Here is a 12,711-nt window from a genome sequence, read left to right as displayed (position 1 = left end):
AGTATGACCCACTGTTGTCATCTATACCTGCCATGAGGAGGATGACCTCCGAAGGGGACAACTGCATCCCTGTTACCAGAGAGTACTATTGTAACTGTATTTGTACTATATATCTGGGTTCTTGCATGTGCCAACGTATTAGGTCAAGAGTATATGGATTTTGTCAGAGGCTAACTTGTCAAAAAAGATAACCAGCTTGATATAAGAGGTAAAACAGGTGAAACATTTGTAGTCAACACAGAACCTCAGCAACTGCATCATTAGGAAAGACCAATGGGTCTGACAGAAGACTTAGTGAGGGGTCATTCACTGTATACCTAGCTTCTTTGCTCTTTGTGTTGTCCTTTAGTATTCCTAAGATGGAGTGATGCCTGTTTTAATAGTTGTACCAACCAAGCATTGATGCCCTGCACATGCCTATTTGCGAGCCAGCGGAATTATAGTTGCAAAATATAATAGTTCCAACGTAGTGCGCTGTGCCCGTGGTGCCTCATGACTACTTCAGAGTGCTTAAGGATAAGAAAATATGGGGTATAATATAATTTGTAACGTTCTGTGTCAGTGGTTCTTAACCTTTTGATGGACCCCCATTTAATCATTGTTGGCATCTGGGGACCTCCACCTCCAGTGACTCATTACTGTAAACAGAGGACCTTGGCTTAACCATTTTTGATTACAGTAACCATAAAACAATACACAAAAAATACAAGCACAAGCAAATACATAGATTAAGAAATATGTGATTTATTTGCAAATATAAAAATAACAAAAAAAAGGATTTTAATAGGAAGGTTGGACCTTTTCTAAATTCAGTTGACACCACTCAACGCCCATACTATATTCTGTTTGATGCACTTGCACTATTCCCACAAGTCTGTGGATACTCATCTAGAAATCTTTTCAGTTGTATATTTTGCTTCTTCATTTATGCACACTTTATTAATCTCTTTCATATTATTTTATTTGCTAAGCGGTCTTGCACCCCCTAAGGAGGATTCGTGGACCCTCAGGGGTCCCCAGACCACAGGTTAAGAACCACTATTCTATGTTATAATCTGATGGAGGAGTCAAGGGCTCCATCTGAATATTTACGCTCCCTCCAAATAGAAGAACACAGTGCATTCCTGCCACACCTTTTTCGAATCATCACTTGAGGACTGCATGACTTATGCCTAGGATTTGTTGTCCAGTTGGTGCACATGTTGATTGATGATTGAGGCCTGTAGCAGTCAAATCATTGGCCAGAGTGAGGCCCAATGGAGTGAGGGTTACTCTTCAGCTGGAGGAGGCTGAGGAGTGTGGCCAGTGCCTCATGTCGTGGTACCTAACAACCGCTATGACATGTCTGCTGAGTGAGGGGGACTAGAGTGGAGCTGAGCAGTGGTGAAGATCTTTTGTTTACCATTTCTGCTTCAGGGTTCCGATGATGCCCGCCGGATGTTTGTTAGGGACTGCAGGGTGACATGATTGTGACTGATGGCAATCCTTCATCCTCCCATCTTCTACCCTCCCCAGGGCAATTCGATATGGTTGTAACTCCCCGTCTCTCGTGTCAGAGTAACTGACACATACGTGACAAGGACTGCAACTTTGCGGCCACCTTGGGCTTCCAGAGAAGGCATATTAAAAAAAAAACAGGCAGACTTGGATTGATTGGCGCGACGCAAACATGTATCTAGGGGCAAATATAATTAGCTGTGGCCTGGTGTTACAGTTTCAAACAAGAGAGACTTGTGACCAGAAGGTTCCCCAGCAAACCACTTAATCTTCGATACTTTGACAGATTCTAGGTTTTAGTACCTTTCTATTTAGCATTTAGTGGGTTAAGCTGATATTCTAAAATTGAAACCCGTACCATACCTTGTGCAGGTTCAGTGACAGAAGAGACAGGGTTTGACTGGCAAAAGTCAAATACACCACAAGGTTTCACAGCCCTGATAACCATGTTGTGTTTGAGTGCCTTTGCCAAAAGGTCTATGTAGTGTGACCCCAGGAGGGAACAAAACCCTGCAGTGAGCCCGAGGTGTCAGATTTGTACATTTTAAGTACAGCTGACTGTGGTAGAATTGGACAATGTGGTTATTGTCAACAGAGTATTAATCTGAAGGCCCTATATTTACATTATGTTACATTGCTTGAAGAAGGTACCAAGATAGAGCTTAACAGTGAATTCCTGGGTGGGACGTCCACCTTTGAAGGGTCTTGCCATCATCCCAGTGATGCTACAGTGAGATGTGTACCTGCTGAAGCTACATTGGATGTGATAAGAAGCGATGCGCCTGATTTAGACATTGGCGGACAGCTTACTCCGTCAGACGGTGACTGATATACCATCCGCCGACATCTATATTCCAAAGACTATAATGGGATTCAGATTTCGGCAGATGGGACATCCTTCACCCTTGTGACAGATATGTAAATCAGGCTCACTGTCTCTGATTGCCTTTGGTTCTTTAGGCGAGGGGGACTGAGTTCTCACGTCTCTTTTCCTCAGAAAGAGATAGATATAAAACTAATCCTGGAGGATTTTAGGCTTATCAGACTCTGGGGAGGCGTGTGCTGGGCAGAGTTGCCTCCCATAGCAGTGCTTGAGCAGCTCCTATCTGACATCATTATGTGAGTTCCTTATTCTTGCCCTAGGCTGTCAGAATGATATACTTCTCCTGTTTACCTGCCCACTGACCTCCTCACTTGTATCTGTTAGTCTCCTCACCTGTCACAACCCTCTCAAGGTGTAAATCTGTCTGTAGGTACATTCATGATATGAGAGAAGTGTGAATCTGTGCAAATAAAATTGCTTGTAAACCATTGTAATAGCTAACACCATGCTGATGTGTTAGCAGCCATCTTGTTTTTGTATTGTGGCTCCTCGCTTCTGGTGCACTTGACCCCATTCTCGTGTTTGGCATCCTAAGCAAGGATTCATAAAATAACTAGTTTAGCTGCATCTGATAGTTTACGTTTTTGTATCTTTCTCAACGTCCTTTGTCATTCTTCTTGTGAAAAGGCTGTGCGCCAGCCAATGTACGTTTCAGTTTCTGTCTTGTACTCTCATTCAGAGCAATGTCAGCAAACAGTCATGTGGCTAGAGGAGAGGTCAGCATTACATGCTCATTGCTCCAGAGGAGCATGCTTCTACTCTGCATACCGATCTTGCACTTTGCCTGCAGGAGCGGCTCCTCCATGAGAGCGGAGGAGTGTCATCCCGCTACAAAAATGCCCCAGAGCAGCTGAAAAATAAAATGGTTATAAAGATTATTTATTACCATTTTATTTTTCAGCAACCCATCCTGAGCTGGTGTCAGGCTGAGGAAGGGCAACTGTTGCTGAGTTGCAGTAGGGAGCTCCGCACTTATGTTTAAAGTGCCTATGTCAATTTGGCTGGCCGTCCCGCAACGGCCAGCTAGACATGTGCATTTTAAACTTCTCTAACCTAGCTGTCTTAGACAGCGGACTTAGAGAACGCACAAGCCTCCAGTGCTCTCAAGAGCGCTGAGAGAAGCCGCTCCCTCCAATCCTGATGCTTTTCATTTGCTGTTCAACAGCATGAGAGCAGCACCAGGATTGGATAGTGCAGTTTCCTGGGTCCGGAGCGTCGAAGAGAGAAGGACTTTGTGGCAAGTCAGGAAGGTAAGTGTCATTTTTTTATTATTATTTTAATGCCATCTGTATTTTGCCTCCCCCACCACTCCAAATACAAGCCAGCCGCCACTGTTTGCCTGTCTTCCTCCCTACATGAGTGCAGACTTCACATAGGCATCCCTGTGTTTTCCTCAAATTTCTCTGACAAATTGGTGCCTCAGGTGAGAACCACTGCACTCGGCTGAGAAGGGGAGAGACCAATGGCGGCTGGTGACATTTGAAACTGGTGGGGTGTAAAAGCTGAGTGTAACTTATGTAGCAAACGACGTGAGCAAGCTAGACAAACGTGGGTTCCAGGGTGGGTCCTCCACCAGAAATATTGAAAGAAGATTGGCAAATGGTGCATTTTAAGCAAATTAATTCAGTGATAGAAAGGCTAATAAATCAGTGGGAAAGTATAGTCTTGAAATATTAAACACATTAAAAACGGCTCCATATGTTACTGCATTAATATATTCATCAGTTACAGTAAGTGCAGAGTGTAGAGCGCAACAACTTCCGCCCAGTAAAGTGTGTGCTTGCCCAGTGTCTACCACTGCGTACGGCAACAACTTTGGAAGAAACTTCTCTAACCAGGCTTCTGGAGCACCTGCAGTGCTGGCTGCAGTCAGTCATATAGAAATATGTACTGGCAGGCCTTTTAGTGGATTTGAAAAATTGAGGGCTCTTTAAAAGGTAACATGTAAATTACATTTCTGTGATTCCCATAGTGTACCACCAGACTGGTATTTTGGTTTCTCTCTTAGATTTACCCCTAAAACCTGTCAGTACTACTGGCTTTGTCAACGGTTACTAGCTTTTTAAAATAAATGAGTAACAAAAATGGTTTGTCATAAATAATTGAGTCTTGAAATGTTTCAATTCTGAAATTGTGAGTCTGTGAATTATTTGGTATTGAGGCCTGTGGAAGACGTTTTGGACTTCTGTTATGTGCGCTTGTATGTTAGGTATGTTTGCCCTTTTTCTCTGCATATCTCGTCCATATGCACATCTTCAGTCCCTCTCCTTCCTCTTCAGCACCCTCTTTTCATTCTTTCCTGAATGAATTTCCTCACATCTCCCTCACTTCACCACTTTCAAACATACACTGCACTCACTCACTCATGTTTAAGCAATTTATTTCCTTTTGCCTTGTTGATATTTTGTCATCTGTGCACCCCTTTCACACACATTTCCACAGAATTTCATTTGTAACTGGAATACATGACTATTGTCCTGTATGCTCTGGAGAGAGGCCAACCCACTGACAGGCACGTTGCTTTGGTTTCCCCCTCTGAGCTCTCAAAGTCCTTCATAAACACCTGGCACGGCTCAAAGTATGCACAATGCAAGACCAATAAGATGCACAGAAAACAAAATACAGAAACACAACATGATAAAATTGTTAACACTCACGGGAAATGCAAGATTAAGTAAAACGTGAAATAAGAGGGAAACTAATTTGCTGATATGCATTGTCCTGACGTTTTTAACATTCATTGTGTGTAAATCAATCAATGTTTTAGGGATCAATGTTAAGGCATAAAGATAGAGCCAGTTTTGTCCTTATACAGCAGATAACTGTCTTTACCATAAGCACATATTTCTCCCTTTGTGCTTGACTTAGATATTTGTGTCAACTTTGCAAGGAATCAAAAACCCTGCTCGTCATCAATTTCACGAGGGAACAAGTACAGCATTTGTATTCCTAAAGGGGCCAGTGACATGCAGCCAGGGCATGGGGTGTCACAGTGGGGTAGGTTAGCATAACCAGGGGTCTCAGCACAATGTACATAACACAAGATTAGCATAATAACACAATTACCGAGGACAAGGCACCAAATCATACGTGCTTTCATCCACTTCTACGTGTGATGAATAGGAAAGGGTGGGATCTGGGCCTGTAAAATGACAGATGGCTGCCCTCATGCAGGGATGGAGACCCCAACACCCCGAACTGTGATGCTGAAGGCATCACTAGCCCACAGTGGACACTACCATAGACTACAATGGCAAAGAAGGCTTTAGAATGGTAAACCCAGCGTCTGTGTCACAGTTCAGAAAGTTGATTTAGTGTATGACTTATGTCTCCTGGACAGGCAGCCTGGGACTAACAGCCCAGACTTAAATACATTGATTTGTTTAGAGATTAAATTGAATTTCTAAATAAATTGATCTATTTAATATTTGTGCAGGAATGTGTAGATGTTTCAGTGGTGCTCAGCCTCTGAGCCCTAATGGAGAAACCGCCCTTGGGAACAACTGAGACCAGATTTCACACAAGGATCCCAGTCGCCAAAGCTAATGGAGATCTTGTCTTGTGGAACTGGGGTGGAAAGAGAACAAGCACTTGAACCGCCAATCAGGTAAGACCTCAGACGGTGTTAGCAGAGATAAATATACTTGAGAAGTTTTTATGTGTTTATTCCTAAATTGTCAGGGGCAAGCTGAGTGAATGTGTGATTTCATCCGTGTAGGTACGACAGGTAAACATGGGTTGGGCAGGCAGGTCTTAGGGAGTCGCAAGACTCAGGAAAGTGTGAAAGCATTCAACGCTAAAGAGCAATTGAGCTTTAGAAATAATGTAGATAAGTGGAAGACAGGCAGGAGTGTCAAGACCCTAGCGCGGACCCCATAAGGATGAATGTGCATGCAGCAGAGACTCACTGACTCAGACACCTAAGAAATTCCATGAGCTTCACAGCTGAGACTGGAAAACTTCCCAGATCATGGGGGTTAGAGATACTTCTGTCCTCCCTCCTTAAGAGCAGTCAGCAGATAAATGGGAGACTCCTCCTTTTTCCTTACAACGCTACCTCCCTCCCTGCGACAAGCTGCAGCACAAGGCTGGCCAATACCTTTACTTGTTCCTAAAAGGGTAAATGAGTAAAGGATCGGGGCAAGAAATCTAAAAAAGAAGTGCCCTTGGCAAGAAGGACACCATGTACCACCAGTATGAAAAAAGCATTTGTACGTTTCTGAAACACTGTGTGAGTCTCATTCAGAAAAAGAAAAAGAAGTATTTTCCAGAGGAAGATATATTTGATTTCAAATGCTTAGGAAACTCCAGAAGGCATAGATAGATCCAAAATAATTAGATAGACAATGAACAATGGCCATCTTCATGAATTGGTATGAGGAAGTTACAAAATAAAGCATATATAAAAAAATGCATGAGAAGAAGCAGATCCACAAGAAATTCAAATATTAAATTATTCACTTGAGGGATAGAGTTAGGGCTTTTGCACCCCCTGCACCATCTCTTCCTGATCTGCTTCTCCAGATTACTGTTGGCATTAGACTCTGGATTAGTGAGGAAGGGGGATATAGTGGATGTTTTAAGTTTCCTCAGCCGACGGCTGATGCTGGGGGAGCTGCACAGAGGGTGCCTATATCGTACAGTGCTAGATACCCATAAGGCACAGGGGCACAAGGAGACAAGCTCAAGTGTGTGCAGCAGCGCAACTAGTCATGCACTACATGATGGAGATCAAGATGAGAGGTGGACTCGTGCGCCTTATACCCTCAATCTGCACCTTGTGTCCATTCTCTCCCAGCCAGACTCTGTACAGCACAAGCTCACAGCCCAACTATTACCTGAGATAGTCCTAAGTGCACCGCGAGCTGACTGGCTAGAGCCTCCATGCCGAGCAACTGTGACGGACCACACACAACATCTTCCAACAACAAGGACCAAGACGATCCCTAAAATGAATCTGCAGAAACACTCCTGTCTCTGAGAGAATGACCAGGATTGGAAGGGATATGATAATACATGCCCCATGATACCTGAAGGCTTGGTCAGTTTAAAAAAAAAAACAATTTCCGAATTATGTGCCAAAACCCATTGAGATGAGGTGAGGAGTTACAGGTTATGTCTGAATGATACAAGAGCATCTGGGCAGGTGCTGAGTGAAGACGCGAGCAGGTTATAGAGAAGGACATTTGGCTGCAACATACACTGGCTGACGAAGCTTCCTTAGCAGCAGCTACGAATGGATTGTTTAATGCTGTGATGGGTGCATGTCCGATCAAGGCAGAATGGATGAAAATCTGAAATTACAAACAGATTAAAACAGGTTCACCGGGCTGATTACATACATAAACTAAAGGACGTCTTCAAGAGATGTTCTCACATCATCCAACCTCTTGAACAAGCTCAGCAAGCTGTAGGTGCTGCTTTTATTTAGGGAGTAGTGTGGAAAGTTCAAGACCAGTTGCCTACTACCTGTATCAGGTCCATCAGAATAGGAAGACTGAGATACGCAGTCTGCAAGCCCTGAGGAGCATTGGTGCAGGCTCTCCGTACGAACGGTTGAAGGCAGGAACTGTGACTAGAATCTGTACCTGAGCGGATAGTGTCGCTATATTCAAGAATTGTGCCTGACTAGACTATGCAGTTGCATCAAAGAATTGTGCTCAGGTCGACTACCACTGCATCAGAGACTGCACCTGATGCGGCTACTCTGACTTCGAAGCCCTGTACTCAATCCTCATCACATTTGAGTCCAGTAGTGAGTTTGTCGACAGCTGGAAGCCTACATCATCTCCAAAGCCTCCAAACACCTTAAAGGACTCCAGTCACTGGCTCCCATTGCTACCCGCTGCAGCCTCTGACCACAAGCAGGACGGACCTTCAGCCAGCACACCGCTTCCCAGAAGAGGGAGTGAGAAGGACCCTGCCAGCCAACCGAGGAGAACTTAAACACCACTCTAGCGAGGCCTGTAAGACAGTGTTGTGGTGGAGATTTCAATGGCAGATTGTAAAAGGGTCACAATACTGTGATCAGAATATGGAGAGACAATGGGAGGTATGTTGTTAATGTTAACTCCACAGCTATGTTTCTGGAAGATATACATATCACCAAGTAATGTAGATGTGGAGGTATGTATAGAAAATCCATATAAACTACCTTTCGATATATTGTCCCTCAACATTCTGGTCATGGTATTGCAACCCTTCAATACTCGAAAATCCTGACCTACACCATAAAATCAGAACTATGGGAACTATAGCCTGTTTGTGAAGTATTAAGCTTCACATGAGTATTATGATGTTTCCTTACCAAAGCAAAGCGGTGGGTTGGACGTTCGGTTATTGCACCGTTGGGATTGTTGAGTCCTGATCTTGCGCACTTCCAGGCTAACTTTTCAAAATGCTGCGGTTGTTCTCCATTGCCCCACTGTGCCCCCCTGAACAGGGACTGACACTAACCTTCGATAGAGACTTGCTTGTTTTCATCTCCACTTCGGAAACACGCTAATGACTTCACTTCAAGGAGCAACCTACACTCAGGGGCGGCTCCTCCACTAAGCGGAGGAGCGTTGCACCACTGGATTGTGGGGAAAGGAAAGCCTTTCACTGGGAGTAAGGGGCGGGGCTGGAGGGAGGGGGTAGAGGAGGGCTGTAGGAGGGGTTTTGCAGCACAAAGTGTGCATGTCTGTTTGGCCGGCCGCATTGGCCCGGCCAAACAGACATACTCACTTTGCATGTTCTCTATCTAGCTGTATTGCACAGCCGAGTGGAGAACATGCACGGGCTCCCACTCCCAGTCTAATCAGTGAAGCAGGCTGCTCAGACCAATCACAATCCTGCTGTCATGCTGGTGACAGCAGCCTCATGATTAGGTGGGAGCCTGTGTGCAGCCGGAAGAGGACAGAAGGGAGACAAACTCATCTCCCCTGGAGGTAAGCATTTTTTTAAAACATTTTTTTCACCCTGTCCGCCCCTTCCTGTCATGCCCCGCCACCCACAATGAGTGGCAGCCACCACTGTTTACACTTCAACCTACACTATTAAAACAATTGCAATGGCCTTCCACCGCTTGGTTAAGTCCTGTAAAAAGAACTGTGTGTGGAATTATTTTCTACTCAGCGCAGGGGGTACAGTTTCATCACTAGCTAGCAGGCTCTATGCTACACAGGTCCAAAGAGATTCATATATGTCAGTGTAAACAGTAACTTTGTAGTGTTTCTGCCTTGGACAAGAGGTGAAATATGTTTTCCACCTCTTAACCAGCACACCCCTTCCATCCCACAAACCTCTGCAAATGAGGTTTCAGGACAACTAGCCAACGAGAGTCCAGCGCTCTTGTGCAATTAACCAAACCAGGTGATCTTTGTTTAACTTTAAATACCTTTCTCTGTGAAGATCAACTCAAAAGGTAGAAGGGATGTACATTTCAACATTCATACATTGTTGAGTATCTCGCCAGAGAGTAAAACTGAATGAAGATGTTTAATTTGAACTTTAGACATTCTCTGAAAGACCGAAGAAGTGCAGGCATGATGCCTATGTGAGTGTGTTCTCCATCTGGGGAATATCTTATCATTTCGAGTGATGCTGTGTCTTTATTTGAAACTAGCTCCTGTACTTTTACATGAGACTATCCTTTTACTCTCAAGTAATAGTCATTTGCCACAAGCAAATTTGAAGCCTGGGACATATTGCACAAGTGTCATCGGCCCCTAAAGGGCTTTTGCACCCATTTGTGTATTATGGCACTTCTGTAGGAGAGAAAAGGCTGCAGATGGTTGTGCGGTCCCTTCTGTAGTACAGATCTCATGAGTATATGTTTTGCGCCTGCATGATGTCAAGGGGACGCTCTGTTGTTCCCATAGAGACAGATCAGTATAAATGAGGGAACAACTTTGCCCCTGCACTTGTGATGTATTACCAATGAAGAAGCAGATGCAAACTGACTGCCAGATAGCGCACTGAGTGTACGACACCCAGGAAATGGCATGCAATTAGTGCAGTGGTTCCCAACCTTTTGACTTCTGTGGAACTCCACTGTATCATTACTGGACCCGGGGACCCCCACTGAATCATTAGTGGAATCCAGGGACCCCACACTGAGTCATTACTGAAAGCTGGGGAACTAATGTGTTAATAATATTTAATTTTCTAAGCAGTTGCAGACCCCCTGAGGGGGCTTCGGGGACCCCCAGGGTTGCCAGGTTGGGAACCACTGCATTAGTGCATCCTTTGGGCACCTGGCAGGTATCGCCTCACCAGCGGCGGCCGAAGTCACAACTTCCATAGTCCTGGGAACCCTGGGCACTCCTTAAATTCCTCTGCATTTAAAGATGAACCAACAGTTTGAAACCCCACATCTGTCTTTCAATGCTACACTGTCCCCAGTGCAGGCAGAAGTTTGCACTTGCACTAGAGATTGCACAGACAGCGTCCATGCTCTAGAATGCTGCAGCAGAAGAAATGGTTCATTATTTGTGGAATGTGTTCCTTGTAACTGTGTACTTTTCACATAACCTTCACTGGGTGGAGAGAGAGAGAGAACCAGAGATGGAGAAAGAATTTGGCCACCGAACACTCACCTCAGCAGCAGCCGCAGGTGCTCAAGTTTATCAATCTGCTCATACCTCACCGAAAGGACCATGTGGCCCAGGTTGGAATCAGTGGCATAGAAATTCTGGTGTTCCTAGGGGGAAAAAAATGTCTGTTAACAGATAAAACTTCATGTCATAGGAAAGTTTATTTTTCTACATAATTTTAATTCAATATTTCAATGGCATTCTAAAACACTTTGTGCAAAACAAACAACCATTGGCAAAGCCATGTGGACTCACTTGGCTAACTTGCTGCAGTTGTGTTTGCCTGTGCTGAATGATTTATTTTAAAAGGTGCCTGTTCTGCAAAAGCCAAAAGTGGCATCCAGCCGTCTTGAAAGTCTATTTCTTCTACTTTTAAGACGGCCACCATGTTGCGCGACCCCATGTGGTGGACACAATGTGGTGGCCATCCAGAAAATTATGTTTTCAAACATTCAAGATGGCTCAAGCTGTCTGTACAAAGACCACAAAAATCACACATGGTAGACTAAGAACTAGATTGTGATTATGTTCTTTTGGTGCCTCTGGATTTAGGAGCAAATCCAGGGATGCTGAGGTGGGAGTGCACATCTTTACAATGTGACTCCCTGGGATGTGGCCTGTGACTCCGCTTTACTGCACAGTGTGATACCCTGTGAACTGCACTTCATCTGAGGAGTGTGTTTCCTGCGTGAGAAAGAAGACACCACAAGCTTTCCGCTGGTAATATTTTATTCCTGGAGCTGCATGAGTCACGTGACTTCCGTTTAGCAGCCGACGCCTGAGCTGACTCTTTCTGAGTCCCTTTAAGGACATGAAATGTCTGAGTGTCCTTTTTGGATAAGAAACTTTCTCTGCTCCCCAAATCAAATCAATTTTTAGAAATGTTTGTGCCTCCTGAAGAAATGAAGAAGTGTTTCTGCTTAGGTGGGCTCCCTGGTCATCTGTCACAAAACAAAGCATCTGCGTCACTGATACTTCAAACCTCACTAGCCACCGATTGCAAAGCCTGATGCATGAAACCCCTGACCTGGCTGAGTGATACAGTCAGAACCTGAGGCCTAGCTTCATAGGGAGGGATGTTTGGGGTGTTGCACCATCCTGTATTTTCTGATAAATAGTAGAGTGCAGGTGCTTTCAGGTGGGCATGGTGAAGTGTCTGTCGGAATTGACAAGGAATGTTTTCACATTAACTCAGACAAAAACGCACACACACCCTCTACCTCTCTGCTTGAAACTCTTCAACAATGTTGGTTATTTGATCAAATATTAGGCCAGTGTGATGTGCGACTTTTCTTGCCCCCTCATTTCACACCCCCTAGCACCACCACGTGTGCAGCCTATTTATGATACAGTGCACCATGGCACACATTAGGGAACTAGCATCAAAATCTTGATGCTAGTTTGGCGCTTTGCAGCATTATCGCCAAATGTGTTGATGCTAATCTTGCAAAGCGAAAGAAGGCCCATTGAAAACAATGGGCGCGCCATTTTAACGCCTGCCTTAGTCAGGTGTTAAAAATAACGCAAAAAATAGCACAGTGGAATCTCATAGATCTACTGCACCATTTTTCTGGGCCTCCTAACGCTGGAAAGCCCCCTTACATACATTATGCCTGGGGCAGGCATAATGTGGCACAAGGGTTTACAAAGTGTTGTCGCTTGGTGAATATGACGCACAGTTTTTGCCAACCTATTTGCCATATTAGCGTACAAAAATGAGGCTCAAGGTGGCACAAGGTGGCACAAGGGGCTCAT

General features: G+C 44.5%; 1 protein-coding gene across 6 annotated transcripts in view; it reads right to left on the bottom strand.

Annotated features, from left to right (window-relative positions):
• LOC138303601 (rap1 GTPase-activating protein 1-like) overlaps nucleotides 1-12,711 on the bottom strand; it is a 256,978-nt gene that overhangs the window by 110,316 nt on the left and 133,951 nt on the right. For all 6 annotated transcript variants that reach the window (XM_069242891.1, XM_069242892.1, XM_069242887.1 and 3 more), the window contains one exon: nucleotides 10,960-11,063. In XM_069242891.1, coding sequence (XP_069098992.1) covers nucleotides 10,960-11,063 — 104 coding nt within the window. The remainder of the gene's footprint in view (nucleotides 1-10,959; nucleotides 11,064-12,711) is intronic.

Source organism: Pleurodeles waltl, chromosome 7 (genome assembly GCF_031143425.1).
Source record: "Pleurodeles waltl isolate 20211129_DDA chromosome 7, aPleWal1.hap1.20221129, whole genome shotgun sequence".
NCBI lineage: Eukaryota > Metazoa > Chordata > Amphibia > Caudata > Salamandridae > Pleurodeles > Pleurodeles waltl.
Note: the sequence above shows the minus strand (reverse complement) of the source record. Positions and strands in the feature narration are given on the sequence as shown.